We start from the raw sequence: 24,139 nt of genomic DNA, 5'->3' as shown, positions 1-24,139 counted from the left end.
GATATTTTATTTATATATATTTATGAAAAACATTCTAATCTATAAATTTGAATCATTGGGTGTATCGCTAGGGTAATTATTACTTCCATGTTCTTTGATGTAAGAAAAACAAATATTATTATGACAATAATATTTACTTTAAAATTTAAAATAACTTTTTGATTATACACAAAAATAATAAGTCAATAGTTTAAGCAGCTAATTTGTGATCAGAAAGTCCTGAGAAACAGTATTTCGTACCTTAGGATTATTTTTTTCCTCGACCTATTTTTTAAACTTGATAGAACTAATTACTTACCTTCCTACTGGTTGCCTGGAAGAGATCTCTACTAAATGATAAGGTCTCTAAATACACTAAACTGTTTCTGATTTGTTATTATTTGTCATTTAATAACTGTTTCTTTAATAATAAATGTCTGAAACCACAACTAAGCTCATCAATGGCAAAAGTTAATCAGGTTTTTCATGTCCAACTCGCTATTATAAGCAGCATACTTACCTTAATGATTAATGATCAAGATCATAAATCTAATATCAATTGAAGTCGGAGAAGTGTCAAGGTCAGAGTGGAATAAAACTGTTTTAGTAGGAGGTTCAAGTTCTAGATATTTGTCTTTTTAATCGTGTCCTTTTAATCACGGCGAGTGAAGTCTGTTTCACAACAAATCTACATCAAAACGTAATAATAGGAATATATACCTGAAAATCTTTAAACAAACCTTTGCTAAAAATATCTATCCATATAGAGGTATAAATTGAAAATGTTTACTCAGAGTGTGAGGTATATAATTTCATAAAATATGTGAACATAGAAATACAACCTCTTGACAGAATAGGTACGGATCATATTATATTAACCTTTTACGTCATGGCTAGAAATATTGTATATGTATACCTAATGCAACTATTTGCAACCCGCTAATATTATTTTACAGTTTTGCTTCTACGACAATTTTGATAATAAAGCATTGTTTGCATTTATTTTCTTTATGCTTCATTATTACATTTTAGTGCAGTACATTTCCTTCAAGTAGATACATGGCCGTGACGTAGGCGTAAAGCGTATTAAAAATTAATTGCAAATATTGTTTACAAATCAAAAACAGTACCTATAAAACCTCTCCATAAATAAGTTTAAAATTCGATGCGAAGACTATAATATCTACCTAATAGCAACCCACATAAAATCTATCTATAGAGACTAAATTATTAACAAATAAGTATAAGACTTGCATTTTCCTGAAATTCTAAGTAGTGATGTCAACGTAAGTCGTAAACTCTTCGAGGGTTTCATAATTCTGCAATAAGACACCGATAATTGCCTTTGTACATATTTCAATGGAACTATTAACGATCAACTGATATTTACTGAAGTGGGGGCGCAAACTTAAAGATGCCGGCATTTCGCGGCTTTCAATAATTCTTTATACATATACTAGCGGTCCGCCCCGGCTTCGCCCGTGGTACATATGAAAAATAGATGTTGGCCGATTCTCAGACTTACCCGATATGCACAGAAAATTTCATGAGAATCGGTCCACCCGTTTCGGAGGAGTATGCAGACTAACATTGTGACACGAGAATTTTATATATAAGATTTTTTTTGCAATTGTTTCTTTAACAACATAAAATACAAAAGTTGCTTTTTTAAGTTCTTAAAAACAGTAAAGTACTGGTAGTTAAATGATATAAATAATAAATATGTACTACAGTCTACACTTGCCAGAGAAAAGACGTAAATTTTAAAACCATAGAATACCAATAGGTAGGTACCTTAAATTTCCATTAAGATGAAAATAGCATCAGACAACTCGAAACAAGTGGATGAAATTAATGAGGCAAATATCTTAAATTGGAATCTGCACAAATCTACTTATGACTACAGCTTACGTAGGCTCCTACGAGTTAGAATTCTTATAGTAGGGGAGGCCAAGAGGGGATTTTGGGATTTACTCGAGCGCGTCAGATTACTATAAGGGACGGTACCTTAGCTATTCATTAGTACCTCTAGTCAATATGAGCAGTTATGGTTGGTGGGTGCGCTCAGGGGCCCCGCTGGAAAATTTGAATAATCCATAATTCCCTAAGGTTGAGCTCGAATCGTCAGATTAGCGAAATGGGGACTTCTTATATTGTAATTAACCCCCCCATATATTAATCTGACGCGCTCGAATAATATTACTTTAATTTTTTACCCTTTCTTCATAGCGATTAAATCGCCACTTAAATCGTCAGATTAACGTATACTTTTTTTCAGTGACGTCCTGGAGCATGCAAAATATCAATATCTAACGCGCTTGAGTATTTCCAAGCCAATTTTTTTCTTTTTTAAATTAAAAAAAATCAAAAAACCCTTCCCCACCGCTAAAAGTGAAAACATTATAGGACCTTTTTTTCTCGCTATGGTCTAATCTACCAATTCTAATAGGTTCCCGTGACGCTCGAGTAAATCCACATTTAGCATCCTGGGCTCCCCTACTATTATTTTCACAGCAAGGATCACCTACCATATTCCGATATGTATTTTCTATTTATGTTTTGCACGCTTTATAAGTATTAAATCGAGTATCTGAAACGAAGTTTTCCGTTCGATATGCACATGATTAAATCCTGAACTAGACCCATCCCGGTTTCGCACGGTCTAAGCTATTTACGAGGCTTAAAAGGGGATATAAACTATCTGTGCGCAAAATAAACGTACAAACTTCCAGATACACATTAATAATAATAGCACTGCTAGGTACTACACAACGTCATCGTATTTTTTTCCAATGCGGATAACGAATGTTTGAAAGAGCACATATTTTCGTTTACACTTTATCAATTAATTAAAGTTTGTTGAGAATTTCCAAAAAATCTCTGGTAATTAGAATTGAGATATAACTTAGTTATAATGAAATACGTTTCTGCCCATGACTATATGTCATGTGATTATACAAAAATATTAATTTCAGAGAATATCGCTACTTTGCAACTTATGGTACTGAAATTTATGAGTGTTCATTGCAAAAGTGTACCTACTCTTAAAGTACAAATATTGAATTGGTCACACAATATATAAAGAAATAGAATGGATGGACGAAAATTATGATGAATTGTATAATTTAATAAATAATAATACTCGATTATTTCATATTTTAAAATAGAAGATCTTTATCGAAATATAATTCGTACATAGTAGGTACATACACATTCATAAGAGCCGAAGTGAAGCGACAGCAGTTTTCTAATTATTATTAGAATAGTAGTATCGCCAATCTCTAGCTTCTATATTGAAGAAGAGTGATTATCGCATACATGTATTGATATTCAGAGCGCGGTAAATGTATGACAACTTTAATAATAATACAACCGCTATGACGTTTCGTGGTCCGAAGCTATCAGCATGAACTTTTGTTATCAAGTGACTTCGTCACTGAAAATTACATCACCGACCTTGTTTATTTGACTTTGCTTGCAAATAACAACGAAAGTATGTATTAAAAATAATTATTAATATGAGAAGTGATTTTTATCCTAATCAATGAATGAGTGTGTGAATGTTTTTATTAGATAATAATATTGTGATGTATATTTTTTATTCGGTTGTTGATTATTATTTTTACAGTAAGTAAGCAAGTTATAAACTAAGTATATTTACTTATACAAGAAATGGTGGACGAATATAGGTATATAAATCAAGATATGAACTTGAAAAACATAGCCTGTTAAAATAAAAATTTGATGGAACAGGGATTTCAATAATAATCAATATATTTTTTATGAAGCAAAGACGCCTAGTATTCAAATATAATTTGCATAAATCTCCAAAACGAATTCGCTTAATATAAACATATCTTTTCACACATTCGACAGATATCAGAAGCAGTATCAGCAAAATCAAATACGTTTTTAAAAACACGTTGAATTTATTACAATCATATAAATATGGATTTGTTTGAAAACCTATCTATCACCTTAAACATTTAGACTACAAGCCCGCATAGGACAAAAATATGGGTCAAATGAACCACCAGGGGACATATCTAGAACGATAGCAGAGCAAAAAATAATAAGATTCATCACTATGCCGTCACTTGTAAGCTGTCCAACTGAGTGCAGATGAGAATTGAAAAGTACAGGTAGACTCGGTAAATTTTGGTCATATATTTTTGTACGGCATTCTTAACCATCGATAGATCCATTAAAAATAATAAGAAACCGCTCAGTGCCGTACAAAAATGGTGGTCCACCAAGTCGGAATTTTTATTTAATTTCCGAGAGTTACCGGGGGTAAATTTGGTCATTTGACCATGTACGGCATCTGTGTCATACTATTGCTATACTGCTTTTAATCCATTATTCCGCAACGCCGTACAAAAATCATGGGGACAAGGGGAAAAAATCGAGAGTTGTAATCCCCTCTCTTTCCCCACTCCAGGGGGTCATTTGACACAACACGAAATAAATTTATTTTTAAAGTATTTTATGCATAGATAATATTTTTTCATGTGCCGTACATTTTCGTTGGTTCAAAGGGGAAAAATCTGAAAAAGAAAAAATCCATATAACGAAATGTTTGCTTTATACAGTAGAACCTCGATAAGTTAAAGTCCAAGGGAAACACAAAATATTTTAAGTTATAGAGGTTTTAAGTTATCAAGGGTCTATCCATTTTTCACTGCTTCTATAGCTTTTAATTTATCGGCGTAGGTGAGGGTTGTTAGTTTTCTTTTTGGACTCATTTTAAGCCAGTTTTATCACACAGTAAGTAAAGCGATGTTTCCAGGACAACTATCAAAAACTTATGATGCAAGTAAGTCGTTGTCATAAAGCTATCCGCCGCAAAGCTTTGAAGAATTTCGATAAAGCAAACAATAGGTAATGTATTGTATACGTTAGCACTACATAGTAAACACGTGCAAGCAATAAATACCGAAACCTTTTGTTTTGACACTCTTTCAAAATGACTCATTGACAAATAATTTTATGTTATAGAGGTTGTGGAAACATTTCTTTAAGTTACTGAGGGCCAATACAGAGATTATTTATTTAAGTTATAGAGGTTGCGTATTTTAAGTTAAAGAGGTTTTGGGCTCTGATGGGAAGGGAACATATAATTTTTTGAAGTTACAGAGGTTTTTATGTTATCGAGGTTTAAGTTATCGAGGTTCTACTGTATTTTTATAATAAAATATAAATATACATTAATATTAAGAATCTCGAGGTGGTTAATTATCACCTTGGAAAGTCGGAGTCAGGTGGAATGGACTCCGTTAAATTGAAGAACTAATAAAAAAGCTATGAACGAAAAGATGTGAATTATATGCAATCAGTCCATGAATACAGGTAAAGTCACAAGCAAATGCTAGTAATATATACATATTCAAAATGTACAAGTAAAGCGCTTTCAAATGATACCAAACACTGCATATTTATCTTAACTTTATTTTTTTACTCTGTATGTTTTGTCCGCTAGAGGGCGCCACATTAGATTTTGTGAAACCCCATATAGCCTTTAGCTAGCTGGTCGCTGGTTATCCAGTGAACAATTCAGACGCTTCTAATGATATGTCATTTGTCGAATTCTGATAAGTAGTTTAGAAGTTACGAGGGAATAGATGAACATACATACATGACCTGTAAACAACCATAACCCTCCTTTTGCTTTGCCGTAGTTGGGTAAAAATATGTTAATGCCGTACTGTATCAAATGGCCATAAAGCACCCTTAAAATTGTAGCTTTCGTCGCTTTCATCAGCCTAAAAGATGTGGTCTGCACAAAAATGTACGGCATCGTTTTTTCCTAATTTATCTATGTTAATACTATATAAAACAACGGATAAAGTGTAGAAAACTATTATATTTCATTAATCTACGATGTTTAAACTTTAACAAAATTTCTGGTTTTGCATTTCTCTATAACTTTTTTTAGAACGGTTTCTTTTGAACGGCAATACTATACAACAATTGAATTTTACAATATCATGTTAAAAAAAAAGTTCCCGTACAGGGTCAAATGACCTTACAGCTCTTTATATCAAGAATTCGATGAAATTAAGATGATTATTGGTATACATTTAAAAGAACAATTATATTTTGACGGCATTGCTTTTAATAGTACTTTTGAGTGCTAGATAATGTTTTGGAACCGAAGCCGTACTTAGTCAAATGACCCCCTGGAGTGGGGAAAGAGAGGGGATTGCAACTCTCGATTTTTTCCCCTTGTCCCCATGATTTTTGTACGGCGTTGCGGAATAATGGATTAAAAGCAGTATAGCAATAGTATGACACAGATGCCGTACATGGTCAAATGACCAAATTTACCCCCGGTAACTCTCGGAAATTAAATAAAAATTCCGACTTGGTGGACCACCATTTTTGTACGGCACTGAGCGGTTTCTTATTATTTTTAATGGTTACCTATCTTAATCTCGAATTTTAATATTCCGAATATCATAATCCAGAAAACGTTTGGACATTTTTTCATAACCCCGAATTTTAAAATTTCGAAGTTTTGTTTGCCATATAATCGCAACTCCGAATTTCATTTGCCCATTTCTTTATTTGTACGACGTTTTACAATCCAGACGAATGAGTTCCAGACATACGAAATCTAAATGCACACAATCCAGATGACCGTAATCCATATACACGAAAGCCAGATTTTTAAAACACAAATTTTTGAAATACAGTTAATTGATATCCAGACAAACAATGTCCAGATTTTTGAAATTCAAATAAACGATATCCAGCAAAACGAAATCCTTCCAGGGGGACGCAGCACGAACCTAACCTAACCTTCTGAATAGATTTTAACACTTTAACCTTTCTGTAATGGGCAAGTAAAACAATAGCGAGTCGGTTCTGGCACTCGCCGGCCGCTACCGCGGCACGCTCGCTTCGCTCGCTCGGCTCGTGCGTGGGGGGTCACAGTTCAAACCTAACCTAACCTACTGAGTCGAATTTGACACTTAAACCTTTCTGTAATGGGCAAGTAAAACAATAGCGAGTCGGTTCTGGCACTCGCCGGCCGCTGCCGCGGCACGCTCGCTTCGCTCGCTCGGCTCGTGCATGGGGGGTCACAGTTCAAACCTAACCTAACCTACTGAGTCGAATTTGACACTTAAACCTTTCTGTAATAGGCAAGTAAAACAATAGCGAGTCAGTTCTAGCGTGGGGGTCGTAGTTCAAACCTAACCTACTGAGTCGACTTTGACACTAAAACTGGTCTGTAATGGACAAGTAAAACAATAAATTTACTTACTGACAATGATTATTTTCAGTCGATAGTAAAGGTATAATCACGATTGTATGGAAATCAAATAAAAAGATTATGAAAATCTGGCAATAGTTTATCTGTTATACGATTATATGGGAACCAAATAAAAAGATTATGAAAATTTGGCAATAGTTTATTTGGAAACTGGTACGATGGGAAACAAAAAAAAAGTATTCTGAGAATCTGGTATAATGAGATCTGTATTATGAAAATACGGGAAACAAAAAAATACTTTTTAAAAATCTGGTTTTGGTGCATCTGGAAATTGATTCATCTGGGAAATTAAAAAAGGAATTTTAAAAATTTGTCATTCATTACATCTGTCTTTTAAAAGTTCTAACAACCGTTTTCGGGGTTTTAAGATTCGGGTAATAGAAATTCGAGTTTTTAATAGGTTACCATTTTTAATGGATCTATCGATGGTTAAGAATGCCGTACAAAAATATATGACCAAAATTTACCGAGTCTACCTGTACTTTTCAATTCTCATCTGCACTCAGTTGGACAGCTTACAAGTGACGCCATAGTGATGAATCTTATTATTTTTTGCTCTGCTATCGTTCTAGATATGTCCCCTGGTGGTTCATTTGACCCATATTTTTGTCCTATGCGGGCTTGTAGTCTAATTGTTTATTTATGTTTAATAAATGTGAAATAAAAATCTTTCAAAATTTTAGAAAATGCAGTAGGTAAGCAGATATTTGTGCACTAAGTGTGTAGGTAGGTACATATTATTTTCAAATAACAGTATTATATGGTTGTTTCGCCAAATATTAGTTTAATAGATTTGTTTCATGAAAAAAAAACTATTTGGTCTAAAGAAGGAAAATTTAAATATTTCGCGACACATAGTAGAAACATAACAATAATTTGTGATAAATCCATAAAAATAGCAGTAGGTAATTAAAGATTTTGATTCGCGGGTTAAGAGGGACGTGACAGGTCAAACACTGATTACGGTATACTTGAGTTATATCGCCTTGTTATTTTCAGGGTTTAGGGAAAAATCTCAACAATAATACCGCCCACGCCTTTTATACGCTTGATTGTAATAGATAAGTATCCTACCATGTCTTATTAAGATATATTTTTGTTTACAACAGTTAAAATAAAGTGTTATATTCTGGAGGCGAGACAGACACAGGTCCAATTAAAAATTATCTGTAATTGACACTTTGTTTTGTGCATTCGTTTTAATTATTGTTGACCTATCGATTTGGAAACTGTTATATGTTGTGAAGATAATTGCTTCGTTTCATACATTTCTAGCTTATTTATGTATTTGCAGTTTCTTTGTCTGCATTTGAAGTTATCACAGTAAAGACGGTAGACGATCATTTCTCTTTATATGTATATGAAGAAAGAAGTGTGCATTTCGAACCTATAAAATGGGTACCTAGCTGATGTATTGACTCTATAATATTATGATGCCACCGATCTGCCACGAATTACAGTTTGGACTTGGCGCTCATTAAATAATGCAGGCATTAAAATTATTATATTACAGTTGATAATAATTAATAAGTAACGGTAATATGAAAAACCCCTTGACACTGGCACCAATATGAAAATTAAAATGATTAAGTGAAGAATTACATTATCAGTCGACCGTGACACAAGTTCATCTTGAGACGAAATAGATCGTTAATAAGATATCAGCTATTTACGACTTAAAGTGATTAAAAAATTAAATGATGAAATAAAGAGCAAAACAATATCAATAAATTCATCTGTATTATATAAACGTAAATAACAAATATAGAACAAATAAAGACTTAGTTACTAACACAGAACATATAAAGGAGGACCTCCTTTATATGTTCTGTGGTTATTAATAATATTTATGAACATCAAATGCTTTATTAGACCAGTGCCGATAATTTTTGAAAAAAAAAAAATCACAGTAGGATGAAACCCGAAATTTTTTCCATAGGATTTGTATTGTAGTTTTGCGGAAATCAAGAGAAACCATTTTTTAGCCTTAAAAGCTCCCCCCTCCCACTTCCCGAACTCGGATTGACTTTAATTTATTTTTCCTTTAATTTTTATCATATTCCCCTCCTTTTCTAACGGGTTTCATCCTATTGTGATTTTTTTAAGGTTTTTATCATTTTGGAAGGGATTGGCACTGGTCTATATTATATGATATGTATATCCCATCGCTTATTCTAACCTCAATTGTTGCAATACCTGCTGCGATAACAAACTAAGAATATTGTTGACAAACAATGGATTTGTATTTTATCATAAAGACGATTATTAAATGTTGGACGTACAAATATAAACACTTGAGTTTATTTTTATCGTAGCCAATCAACACGTCACGAATATGGTAAAATGTTGGTCAAAGGCAGCCTTTGTTCGAACGGAACTAAGCTGGTGTCGATTTGATAAAATATAGCTTCTGTATAAGAAAAAATTAAAGTATGTTCTGCAAGTCGCGCTGCGTTTGCATAATACGAACTTATGTTTGAGCGATGCAGGGCTACCAAAATTGAGTTTTCAACAAGTTTTAGTTATTGAAAATAATACCCAACAGCTTAAGTTCAATTGTTATTTACAATATCCACAATTCACGTGTATGTATAAATTACGAGTAAAAAACGAAACCAAAATTAATGGAATGTTACCAATTAACGTATGACATTCTCTAAATTTCTATGCGTGTATAAAATATAACTAAATCAGCTTTGATCATCAGATTTTTTTAAAATATAACTAAATCAGCATTCATGCAATTACGTAACACATACCTAGTTAGAGATGCTTGCTGTATTAGTAAGGATTATTGCCACTGAAGACAGAAAGCTTTGCAATGCTTGGATGATAAGCAATTAGCATATACATTTATGATTTAAACTTTAAACTTACGTACTATTTAAATACAATTTCAGTTAATTAGTCCTATTCGTCTTTAAATCTATATTTAAATAGAGTAAAGCCGATAAGATTACATTGTTTATTCTTTTAATTTATATAACCAATCTTTAGGTACAGTTTTTTTCATATTAAGTATACTTTATAACATTGAATACAATGCAAAACATACCTACAACAGTATAAAAATATTATCAACGCCAGAAACAATCAATTTATAATTTTAATATAACATTGTTAGTTATAAAGAAAAAAATGAATGTAAAGGCAGCCCTAGTATTTGTGTAACTCAGCTGGTCAGAGCACGCGGGCGACTCAAATGGCTCCCTGTAATTTGAGCCGTTCTGTGACAAATGTGAAAAGTATTGCATTTTTTAAGTGTGCCGTGCTCGACTGCCGTCAGAGCCGGTCTCCCGTTTCATGATTGCACACCATATAATTCGTCGTCTGCAATTTGTAATCGATAATAATTTTGTTTAGTTGTGATTTTATTTTAATAGTCTGTGTAGCGAAATTGTATTCGCCAGGTATTTATATAGCCTTTGAGATGCTACTGCAGATGGAGAGCCCTCGTGTCTTGTCTATGAATAGCATTAAGTTTCTATTAAAACTGGGGAATGGAAGCTAATTACCCAGTTTACGTATACTAATTGCTAAGTGCTACATTGTGAAAGTTATATTAATTTAATCCCGACTATTATTTTACTAATGAACATGAATTTATTACCTAATGTTACATCGGTACTATAATGTAACGTATCCGTGCATATTGGGTAGATCTTAGAATTGGCCAACATCTATTTTTCATACCCCTAAGTGATAAGAGTAAGGCAGAACATAGTGTGCCGGGACAGTAAATTTTTGGTCAACATATAAAAAATAATTTGGAAAATCCAAAAGTGCACGCCTCATAATTTTTTTTTAATAAATATTTATTAATTATTATTTTTGTTTATTTAATAACAATTAAACCACATCGAATCAGACCCTGAAATATGAAAGGGTTCTATTCCTGAGCATACTCAAGCGTAAGAGAAAAAAAAAGACTCGATTAGTAAAGTATTTCGGTCGCTATCGTGTTAACAAGAAAAAGGATCCGCACATACAGACACACGGACGTCCAAGACAGAACTTTTTTAAACTGTTTTTTAACTAGTTTAAATAACAAAAATGACATCAAAAATATCATGAACGTTAAAAATAGTGTTTTTTCTTAATATGTGTGTGTATGTATTATCTTACAAGTGCAATGTATGATACATAAAGACATTTTAAGTTTGAAAAATCAGATGTTTTGCGCGAAGTGACAGTAGTACCCACCTCAACGCTTCGCTTATGAGGCGTGCAATAGATACTTTCCTGACTGTATTCATAAGATGTTTTCGAGTGAGACAGATAAACTTTCTTTTGGTATAAGGTCCTAATACGGTATAACCATTGTGCCACTATTTTATTTTCATATATCAATATTACGAGCAAATAAACTAACATTGAACTAAAAATTGTGAATTACTCCGCAAGAATTTTCTATTAACCAAATAAACGCCGAAAAAAAAATAACCATAAAATCAGAAGAAGAACTGCGAAATTTTAATATTTCACTTTACAAATTGCACAAATACTAAAATATTTAATAAAATTTGTTTAACTGAACAATGGATTCGAAATCCGTTAATGGATTGGATTATTGTTTGTGATACTTACACAAGAAGAGTGTTATAAACTAGCTTTTTTCCGCGACGTTGTTTCTATTTAGTTGTGCTTTCACAGCTTATGGCTCTCCATAAATAAAAATATTGGAATAAAAATTATAAAATCATAGGTTTTCGAACATCGTGTTGACTATTAGATTGTGATATTATTTCTTTTCATAAAAACAATGCGGTAAGTGTAAAGGTGTAAGGCATTGTCACTAGATTGCGAGGTTTACATGATTTTTATTTTTATTTTTGAATGCATATAATATGTACAAAGTTTTAAAATTATTTTTAAAAAGAAGTCAATTGAGAATTTTCCCTAGGGTTAATAATACTCGTAGACTAGTTTTAATGATTATAATATCAATAATTACATTAGTAAATATATTCCTGCAGATTGATGGAATTTAAGACTTAAATTTCTTACTTGCATTCTTAACTAAAACATTATTAATTTTCTATCTAGTATTCCAGTGCAGTTACAAACCTATCATTTTAAAGTACTTTACAATAAGCAATAATAAATAATCACATTTTAAAAATAAACAGCTGCCAAACGTAAATTGTATTGTTAACATTATCACACCTAGCTCCATTAAATTTTCTGATGCAAATGAACTGAAACTTTAATAAGGTTTATCTGTAAAAACTTTTCCAGAGTTCATTAGAAATAATTATGTTCATGTAATAAAGCATATTTGAAAATTAAAGTTATTATAAAGATATTGAGAAACTTTCAATTTGATTTTGATTGATTTGATATTTTAATAAACACTTAACAATGCGGTTACTTAGTTATTCAACCGTTGTTCCCAATTATGTTCGACGGAAGGCTCTCAATTCTTTCACAGTTTACTCAAGTCTTGCGTATTTTTTCTTAAATAAGTTCTTTACTGTATAAAATATGTTGGCCTATTACTCAGTAGAAATATAAGACTCAGGAACAATCTGGCTCTTTAAAATTCATCGCTTTTTATTGACTGTTGAAAAAGTTTAAGTATAAAATATAAAAGTGATAGGTAACATGAAACATAGAGGTTTTGTTGGTAAAACTGCATGTATAAATGAAAATAAATTTGATACTGTTTTATTACATAATATTACATAACTACTTACATTTATTAAGCTGATGTATGATAAACATTTTGGATACCTTTAAACTCAAACATTAAGATATTAAGATACTCAACAGCTTATTTCAGGAGTACTTTTGAATACTCACAATACATACCGGCTTAGCTTCGCTGATTCGTTGAAATAATACCTAACCTAATGCAAGTATCGATAGAATAGCGTCTGTCTGTTAACACTTAACTTATCGCTACTTCCCGAAAAACCCCGAGGCAAAAGGGTTGAAAGGAAATAATTAGAAATGTTTGATTTTTATTATTTAAAACATCAGACGTGTTTTTTTTAACGAGAATGACTGGCGCTTTCGCGAACTGAAGAAATGTACTTTAATTATAGTACTTGGATGTAAATACAGTGTCAATGTACCTACGCCATTTTCCTTTCAAAGGAAAATATTATACTTAGACTTACGATGATAGTGTTTCAGAAGCAGAACTATTTTATGATTAAATTTATGTAGTACCTACTTGCAATTGTTGCAAATATTGTAACTTACTGAGTAATATGTGCAAGATAACCCCAATAAGGCGTTTAAAATAAAACTATTAATAGTTATTTACGATTAAACTAAATAGATATTGGGCACGATATTCCATCAAAATTGTCTTATATATAATATTATATTTTAAACTAATTTTTCTCAGCTTCCATCTCCTTAGAAATGTTCGGTATAGGCGCCAGTGAAAGCTTTCTCACAAATCAGAATAAATTAGCCTTTAAGCTTAAGCTAGCTCGATTTAAAACCTTGGAGCGCACGTGTGTTCGAACACATTAATGTTTGTGCAATTGTTCGGAATATTCACAGATCGTGGGTGGCCTGCCACATTTTTACATACATACAAGCAAGCAACTTTTATTTGAACTTGTGCAACCGAAATTCGATCTTACGAGGTGCTGTAAAGGGTCAAATAAGTGGTCGCCTTTTGCAGGCTTTGCTATTCAGCAGCTAATTTGACCGTTTCAAGTGCCTACACTGCACAATGGACCTATTTCACGAGCGGGTTGACTTTGTTGCGTATCTTACTTTTTAATACGAGCGAATATTTGATGCGGATAGTGGATGCTAAACTTAAGTATGCAATAAGTTTACTTAGTACATTTTTGTACAATTATTACAATTGATTTTTTCTAAAATGAAATAGCCAAATAGGTAGAAAAATTGTAAAGTCGCGCAATGATATACCTATTCCTGCACACGTTATTTGTATCTTTTTTATTTACATTTTACTCCGTTAGTCGGAAAACATACATGAGTTTTATAAATTGTTATTTGTTAGCAATAAAACGATCATATTTTCGACGAAATGTTGTTTTTTCATTAAATACTACCAAAACCAGTGAAAATAAATAAAAATATTCATACGAGATTAAAAAATGGATTAAAACGAAACTGAAAAAATATTCATACGAGATTAAAAAATGGATTAAAATGAAACTGAAAAAATGAGAATGTTAACATTGAATATTAATAGTTAGTATTTTAGTTACATTACTTATAATTCGTATTAATTATGAAGTTGTTAACTTCGACAAACAACATCCTATACCGTTGTGATGTCAGATATACAATACTATTGTATCAACTATATCATGTTTTATTTGCATGTTAATTTATTTTGTTAGCTAATATTAACTATAATGAATAAAAGCATTTAATTAAAATCATATTATGATGTGCCTCGGCTATCCGGAATTCAGTGTAGTTTTGTAATGTAATAACATGTAGGTAAAGCATGTAACAAATTAGAATTAATATTATTCTATTTTATATTCAGGATAGGTACGTAGGTAATAACACTGAAATTAAAAATATGTTTAAAATGATATTTAAAAGAGTGTGAATACAAGTCTTGAACGGGACGGAATTCTCAAATACTCGATTTGAGATTGTGGGCTTCGAAACATCCCATTAATTACATTGCTATTTTGGTTTAATCCTACCTCGCGAGCGTCTCCACGGTGCGAACATTTTTCATACAAAGTGTTTTTATTTACTTTATTCGAAACACTATTGGAATCCGATCATTGTATTAAAGGCTTTGTTCTAACTTTTCACTGACGTTCATTCCCATGACTCTAATTTATGCATACTAATTAAAATTTATTGTAATAATTATTGTCAAATTTTACATTCGACAATAGGTTATTCGAAGTGAAATTAACTTTTCTATTAAAATTTGAAATGTTATATATAAACGAATCACTTGTAGATAATAATAATTCGTATAAAATCTTTGTCTAGAATGTGTATCATCACTACATAGTATAAAACAAAGTCGCTTTCTCTGTCCCTATGTCCTTATGTCCCTATGTCCCTTTGTACGCTTAAAATATCTTTGAAACTACGCAACGGATTTTGATGCGGTTTTTTTTAATAGATAGAGTGATTCAAGAGGAAGGTTTATATGTATAATAACATCCATTAAATAGTGGAGAAGTACTGTTATTTTTGAGGTTTCTAATGTGATGTCGTAAATAATTACATTTTTTTCCGCTTACATTGCAAACGCAGGCTGAACCCTACGAGTTTTATCAAAATAATGTACTAAGTATTGTACACATTGAAAAGGTCTACAGAAAAGTCCGCGATGGTATATGTCTATCTCTTATGGATAACCCACAATACCTTTTTTTGTCATTTACTTTTTACGACAAATAATGGCTAATTTTCGAAGCGATTTTAACCAATACAGCATTAATCCTTATCCAATTAAATACCTTGAATACATTGTTCATTTAATATAGAATAGCTTTCCGCCCGCGGCTTCGCCCGCGTTTTCAAAGAAAAACCCGCATAGTTCCCGTTCCCGTGGGATTTCCGGGATAAAACCTATCCTATGTGTTAATCCAAGTTACCCTCTATATGTGTGCTAAATTTCATTGTAATCGGTTCAGTAGTATTTGCGTGAAAGAGTAACAAACATCCATACATCCATACTTACAAACTTTCGCCTTTATAATAGTAGTAGGATCTATATGGCCCTTTACACCGTATGATTTAAGTGAATATTTTCTGTTAGATACGTAGTAGGGAACAAGTGAAACACTTAACGGCTCGATTCGCACTGCTTTAATTTATAACTTGAACACCGGCGCGGACGCAGCCACGCACACATATACAAACTAAGTATACAACATTCCTCCCCCTATTATAATAATAAATTAGTAAAAAGATACAAAATTAACAGAAAAACCCTCCACCCTTATGTTTCTGCTTCATGGAACTCATCTTCCATATCACCAACATCCCTCACTTCCATTTGCCCCTCCTGAGCCCTCTCATCACCACCGTCCAACGTATCTGGTGGAAGATCGCATGGCACGTAGAATTCTGCTCTGCGTCCTCTCACGTGATGCGGCGCCTGGCTGGTAGGCGACACACACGATCGCGACGATGACGACGGTGACGGAAGTGTGGGTGGAGGTTCAAGCAGGTCAGCGCTTGGACTGTCCCTGATATCCCATTGATTGTTACTTAGACCCTTATACCGTAACAACTGATTAACATGCCTCTTTATTGTTTCTAAACTGTCGATATCTCTTATAATATACGTAACCTTTCCTAACCGTCTTTGAACAATACCTTTCTTCCATGAATATTTGGATTTATTTTCAAATTTTTTGTATAACACAATATCGTTCTTTTTAAAATCAATTATATGTTTATCGTTTCGTTCCTTAGACTGCATACACTGACGATTATCATTATTAAGGTTAGACAGAGATGGTGACAAGGGTAACGATGACTTTGGATGAATTAAATCTAAACGAGATCTTAACTTACGTCCAAATACTTTCTGAGCTGGGGATAACCCTGTAGAAGTATGAACAGAGTTGCGGTAATCCATGAGATACTTAAGCAAATTTAACGACGTATCTCTAATGTTATTTCCCGACAATAAGCAAGATTTTAATCCCTTTTTAACTATTTTAACAAAACTTTCCGCCTGGCCATTACTCGGCGGATGATACACAGGTGACGTCACATGAGAAATTCCGTTTAACTTGCAAAACGATTGGAATTCTTTAGAACAAAAAGCTGTGCCGTTATCGCTAACTATCGAACATGGAACTCCGAACCTAGATGAAAACTCACAAATATTTTTTATAACGGCGGCTGAAGATGTAGCAGTTTTCATGTTATAAACTTCAAGCCACTTTGTGTGTGCGTCAACGACTACCAAATAAACACATCCTTTAATAGGACCTAAAAAATCTATGTGTATTCTTTCAAACGGATGCGACGGGTACTCCCAAGCGACGACCGGAGCGCGGGGGGGTGAGGGACGTAATTGTATACACACTTCGCATGAACCTATCATTGACTCAATAGCTCGGTCAATACCGGGAAACCAAAATCTAGAACGGGCCTCAGCTTTGGTTTTAACTATTCCCAAATGAGAAATATGTAATTCATTTAAAATTGACGAATGCAAACTTACTGGTAAAACAACTTTATGACCCCTCTTAACGCAACCGTTTTCGTATGACAGCTGATTCCTACATAAATAAAATGGTTTTAACTGTACATCGGCTACTTTCGGAGGCCATCCATTTAAAATATAAAAAATCACTCGAGCTAAAACCTCATCACGTTTAGTTTCCGATCGCAACTTGTTTAAGGTAACCGGCATACTTCCCTCGACGACAAAACAAACATATGTTGCCCGATCGTACGCCACCTCGCAATCACAACACCTACACTGTTCGGTACACGCGCACTCGTGCGCTTCGCGTTGCACGCTCGCCCGTGAGAGATAATCCGCGCTGTTATCAGCGCTCCGAATGTATTCTATTTTATAATTCGACGCCCCCCGCGAATAATCCGGTAATGACCTATTACGGGGTTTTTCATGTTATGCGTTTTTCGGCATCTAGAAGTTAAAATACACCATGTAAATTTTTTTCAGAATTTTTCTATCTTTATTTACGAAGATATGAAAAATTACGCGTATATTCCATAAAATAATATTAAAATGTATTTTAAACGAATAATATGGTTTTAGATCTTTACGAAAAATAATATCAATATGCTTCGACAGTAAACATTGTTACGATATTATTCAGGTAAATAGTTTTCTACATTATTTAAGTAAGTGCTAGTACAGGCTTATTCGGGGTTTTATTAAGAAATCGATTTCCAGATACATTCATTATGGAGTGCAAGTATGCAAGGTATTCTTTTAAACACTTTCTATTACTGAGCAAATGATTTATACGGCCTTAGAAAAATTAAAAGAGATGAAAGTTTGATAGATAAACGAGACAGGCATCAGAATAGACCACATCGAAACCTTCATCTTCATCTTCATTAGATGCTGGTCGTCCGACTCAGGTTCTACCTACCCACAATAAGCCCCCATCAGTATGGCTTCATGCCACAGAGGAGCACCGAGAACGCCCTCTATAGACTGGTGGGCCACATCAGAAATAAGAGGGAGGAGAAGAAGATTTCTGTCGTGGTATTTCTGGACATAAAGGGAGCCTTCGACAGCGCTTGGTGGCCAGTCATAAAGGTACGGTTGGCCGAAGTTGGGTGTCCGGGGAACGTAAGGCGGGTGATCAGCAGATACCTGAGTGGAAGAGGTGTGAAAGTTACCTAACTTTCACACCTCTTGTCCCCCGCATACCTGCGGGTGTGAAGTGAGTAGAGAGACCAACAAGGGGTGCGTGCAGGGTTCCATAGGTGGGCCGCTCCTGTGGGACCTCTTGCTGGATCCTGTGCTGTGGATGTTAGAGGAGATGGATGTGTTTTGTCAGGCATTTGCCGACGACATTGTGCTAGTGTTTGATGGAGATACTGCTTTAGAAGTAGAGACGAAGACAAATTGCACATTGAGGAAAATTGACGAATGGGGTGTCAGAAATAAACAAAAATTCGCACCGCACAATACATGTGCCCTGCTCTCGACACGAAAATTAAAATTTGACATGCCACGACTTGTAATGGGGAGTGTGGACATCCAATATTTCGAAAGTATTAAGATACTGGGCCTTACTATTGATGGCGGCCTGACATTGACCGAAACGTCGGGAGCGTTTGCAAAAAGGCAATCGCCCGTTATAAGCTATTAGCAAGAGCAGCTAGAGTAAATTGGGGGCTTAACCCCCAAGTAGTTAGCGTGGGCACCCACTACGGAAAAGATGGGGGTCCAAAAGAGGCTTAACACCGTTCAACGGGGTTTTGCCCAGAAGATCTGCAGAGCATATCGGACTGTCTCCCTGAACTCTGCGATGCTGTTGGCTGGGATTCTCCCTCTTGACCTCAGGATACTCGAAGCTTCGAGGCTTTATGAGATCAAGAGGGGTGTGTCGCACACGGCGGTGTTGAGGGACAGGGAGGTGGAACGAATGGCTCTTGCGATTGAGGACCCACATTCGGCAGAGCAGGTAGAGCTGGGGCTCGGCTTGATAAATGAGGACACCTATGCTGACGTGGTTAACAGCCACGTCCACAGGGTCTATACGGACGGCAGCAAGATTGAGGGTCGAGTCGGAGCCGCCTTTTCCGTATGGAAAGGATATGCCGAGACAAAGGCCATTAAGCTTGCGTTGCCACCGTATTGTACCTCTATCTATCAGGCTGAGCTCCTAGCACTCAAAAGAGCAGTAGACATAGCCTGCAAGAGTGGAGCGGCAAAGGTCGGTGTCCTTATTGACTCCAGATTGGCGCTCCAGGCGGTTACCCTGAGTTCCCCTCATCCCCTGACTGTACAAACACGGGCGGCCCTCCGAAAAGCTGCATTGCAGAGGCGGGAGGTCTCCCTGTTTTGGATTAAGGCGCACGCAGGGCGGGGAACGAACGGGCAGACGAGTTAGCCAAGGAGGCCGCTCTGGGGTTGAGGAGGAAACCGGATTACGATCTGTGTCCTGTTTCATTCGTCAAGCGTATTTTGAGACAGGCTACGATCAGCGAATGGGATAGGAGATACGATGTAGGAGGAACGGCCGGAGTCACGAAGCTCTTTTTCCCAAGCGCTGCTGCTGCATAGAAGGTAGTCGGGAAAAAGACATCACACACCACACCATACAAGTACTGACTGGTCACGGTGGATTCGCATTCTGCAGTGAGGTTCTGATGAGGATTCTGATTAAATTTTTAACTGTAATAGGACCATAGTATAATTTTCATGATTATGTAATCATGTGTAATAGTCGTGTCTTCAGTGCAGTGTCTATTTTTTATAATAATAATAACTATCGTGTTTTGTGAAACAATCCAAAGTTGTTTCATTTACTAAAATGTCCTGTATTTCATAAAATATACTATAATAATCATCAAATAATACTTAAGTAAACTATTCGAATAAACAGTAATAGTTATAACAATAAAATGTACGTTACTGTTAAACAATCGAATAACCAAATAATAGATTTTTACAAATGTTCAGTATACAAAACAAATAACACGAATATTAGCGCAACAAGATATTACTGTTGCCGTCGAAAATATAAATTTACACGAACAATATCGTAAGTGACATTACTGACCAGAGCTTGACCTACACTAGTATAGTAAAATGCATCCAGCTAAATTATAACGAAGCCCTTGGGACTACTTAAATTTTGTTGAAATAACCAGATAGCTGAAAAAATTAGCTTCCATATGCGATATTAAAAGTCTCTGATACTTGTTGTTTAATGGAGTTATTAAGGAAAAATGGTTTTTTATTTTTCCTGAACATTTTCACTTTTACGATTACCGGATTATTCGCGGGGGGCGTCGAATTATAACTACTTAGGAATAATGCGTACCGTTGCAGTCTATTCGCCGATAATTCAGGTATACCTTTATGCGGGCCAAAAATTGTAATTAAGGGTTTATGGTCTGTACGTAAAATAAATGGTACTGTTCTACCGTATAGATATTGATGGAAACGACGAACTCCGTAAACAATAGCGGTTGCTTCCTTTTGTATCTGAGCGTAGTGCTTCTCCGCGGAATTTAAAGTACGTGACACGAAAGAAATAGGCCTTTCGATTCCCGACGATTCTAGCTGAGAAAGAATCGCGCCGAGCCCAGTGGGCGACGCGTCTACAGTCAAAATTAATTGTGCGGTCGGGTCGAAATGTGCTAAAACTTGCTCAGATGTCATTAAACTTTTAATCTTGTTAAAGGCTTCGTCCTGGACTTCTCCCCATTCCCATTTACAATTTTTTTTTAACAAATCGTACAGCGGAGTTAACACGGTTGATGCATTCGGAACAAAATTCCTATAATAATTTATTAACCCTAAAAACGACTGCAATTCATTTACATTTTTTGGAATCGGAGCTTCTAACATTGCCCTGACTTTCTCTGGCTCTTTCCTTAATCCGTCCTTAGAAATTATGTAACCTAAATAGCGCACTTCGTTTTGAAAAAAATTACATTTTTCTTTCTGCAAGGATAGGCCGGCGTCCTGTAGACGTTTCAGGACGGCGTTCAACCTCACCATATGTTCCTCCTTGTCCTTTCCTGTTATAAGTATGTCATCCAATAGACACAATACTCCATCGATTCCCGACAGCACCACTTCCATTGCGCGCTGAAAAATAGACGGCGCGCTAGCTAATCCAAATACTAGGCGTGTAAAACGAAATAATCCGCGGTTAGTATTGATGGTAGTGACGTTTTTTGAATCATCTTCTAATAAAAATTGATTGTAGGCCATCGAAAGATCTAGCTTACTAAACTGTTGACCCCCATGAATGCGTGAAAATAATTCACTAGTGGTTGGAAGCGGATATTTCTCGACCACTAATTGTTTGTTAATAGTTCCAGAGTAATCGGCACACAAACGCACAGAACCATCACGTTTAAGCACCGGTACGATAGGTGAAGCGTAATCGGAATATTCAACAGACTCTAAAATACCTAATTCCAACAACCTATCAATTTCTCTGTTTACTTTTTCACGCAATGCAAACGCCACCGGGCGCGCCTTACAAAAAATTGGTTTTACATTATCTTTTAATACTAACTTAACCTTATATTTATTAAATGTACCAAGTTTATCTGAAAATAGTTCAGCATACTGTTGTTGTAATTTTTTTACTAGTAATTCGGAATCTTCGCAATAATTTACAGGGACTAATTGCAATTTAAAATTTGAAATAAAATCCCTACCCAACAGCGGAGGTCCCCCATCGCGCACGACATATAAAGTTATAACGTGCTTTTGATTTGCATAGCATAATGGTAAACTAAACGTACCTAAACAAATAATTTTCATACCATTATAGGTTATTAGCTGCTTGTTCGTACTAGATAAGGGCACGTCTTTAAAATTGATTTTATAAAAGTGTTCCGATATCACAGATACAGTAGACCCGCTGTCTATTTGAAATTTAAATGGAACATTCCTAATTAATACAGTTTCTACCATAGGTCGCCCCCTGAACGAGCGTATATAAAAAAGCTTACCGTCATCATCCACGTTATCCTCACCCTTATCACCACCATCCGACATTACATAATTGACTTTGGTGCACATTTTACGTAAATGACCCTTCACATGGCATTTCCTACATACATAATTAGCAAACCTACAGTCCGACGATTTATGATTTGTAAACCCACACACACTGCACTTCACTTTCTTTTTTTCACTCGAAATTTTGTAAAACTCATCGACTACGGTAGCCGCCGAGGGTGCCTCGCGCGCCGCCGCCACTGCGGAGCGCGCGCGGCTCAGGTTCTCCGCCAGCTCCACGACCTTGGCCAGAGTAAGGTCAGACGGATCCTTCGTGTACAACTCCTCCTTTTCGCGTCCCGGTTGCATGCCCATTATAAACTTGTCACGCAACGCCTCTTCCACGTTGAGAAAGCCACACCTTGCTGTCAAGCCACGTAATCTAGCGGCCCATTGCGAATAAGATTCACCCGTCATTTGCACGGCCGAATAAAAGTTATGACGGTCACCAAACCCAACACTTTTGGGCGTGAAATGCGTGTCCAACAAAGCCAATAACTCATCGTATGGCACATCGTCGATATCCTTCGGTAAGACCACTTCTGTTGCTAATTTGTAGGTTTCTTCAGTGAGTGCGCTGAGCAATATCGCCTTCCTCTTCTTGCCCCCCGTATCAGAACGGTCGGAGATCTCATTTGCAATGAAATATTGCTTAATACGACCTTTATAAGTTTTCCACGTTTGTGTGTTGTGGTCAAAACTATTTAGAATTCCGTATTGCACGTTCGTACTCGACATTTTACGCTGCTATTCTTATTAGGTAATTCGTAACCTCGCGTGGGTATATCGTCGCCACTGTTAGATACGTAGTAGGGAACAAGTGAAACACTTAACGGCTCGATTCGCACTGCTTTAATTTATAACTTGAACACCGGCGCGGACGCAGCCACGCACACATATACAAACTAAGTATACAACATTTTCGAAGATATTACAGATTTAAAAATTGCGGGACGTAGCGTTTGCGGCGGTACCGGCCGGCCGCTATTGCACCCGTGCGAAGCCGGTGCGGGTCGCTAGTTTAGAATATGTAAAAACAATTACCTACCTGCTACAGTTACCAATAGGTACAAAATACGAACCAAAATTATAACTCTTAATTTCAAATACTCTATCTAATAAAATATCAGATGAAAAATAATAATTAATAATTGTTGTTTGTGTCAATTCGTTTCTCAAATTTGAATTGAATTAAAAAGTCCCCATGCGAAAATTCTAAGTCATGATAAATAAACCATTGTCGCTGGATATCCGAAATTTATTCCGTTTGTTTATATAGTAAAGAACATTTGTTTATAAACTTTGTCCCGACACGCTGACAAAGTAAACCTAAAGTTTTTGAACCTTGCCGGTCTGACAGCGAGAAATGTCTATGTGATTCGGTAAGGTATAAAATTATTACATAACAATATTTATAACATGAAACATTATTAGAAAGTCGTTCCTTGACCAATATTTCTTTATATAGAAAGAGAAATGACCTGCCAGCGACATATCGCGTTAATACACCAATTCAAAAATTTTTCGGGCGAGAATTTTTCGAGTGTCACGATGCAGCAAATAAATATCGGCCGTGAATCGAAGAAATGAATCGATCTCGCTCACATGTAGATGATTCCGAAGTTTTATCTCTCTCTCCCTAATAGCCGCCTGACAAACATGTATCAGCGGTTAATAGGTGCGCTGCAGCAGCTGTTGCGAACAAATCAGATCGGATA

General features: G+C 35.2%; 2 protein-coding genes across 3 annotated transcripts in view; one reads left to right on the top strand and one right to left on the bottom strand.

The window, feature by feature from the left end:
• Positions 1 to 24,139, top strand: part of LOC149491125 (uncharacterized) — a 69,505-nt gene that overhangs the window by 13,283 nt on the left and 32,083 nt on the right. The gene's annotated exons all lie outside the window — the stretch shown is intronic.
• On the bottom strand, positions 16,510 to 23,334 carry LOC149491126 (uncharacterized). Its single transcript, XM_089701487.1, has 2 exons — positions 22,373 to 23,334; positions 16,510 to 16,658 (listed from the first exon to the last, which is right to left on the bottom strand). The coding sequence occupies exons 1-2, from the start codon at positions 23,157 to 23,159 to the stop codon at positions 16,645 to 16,647; spliced, it is 801 nt and encodes a 266-aa protein (XP_089557613.1). The 5' UTR covers positions 23,160 to 23,334; the 3' UTR covers positions 16,510 to 16,644.

This window comes from Colias philodice, chromosome 1 (assembly GCF_061535455.1).
Source record: "Colias philodice isolate Cphi_HAF_F1 chromosome 1, ilColPhil1 Martin Lab GWU primary, whole genome shotgun sequence".
In the NCBI taxonomy this organism is placed as follows: domain Eukaryota; kingdom Metazoa; phylum Arthropoda; class Insecta; order Lepidoptera; family Pieridae; genus Colias; species Colias philodice.
Note: the sequence above shows the minus strand (reverse complement) of the source record. Positions and strands in the feature narration are given on the sequence as shown.

Bases quoted from the DNA above. Each gene is read 5' to 3' on its own strand.
- LOC149491126 (XM_089701487.1), bottom strand. From the start codon at position 23,159: ATGTCGAGTACGAACGTGCAATACGGAATTCTAAATAGTTTTGACCAC.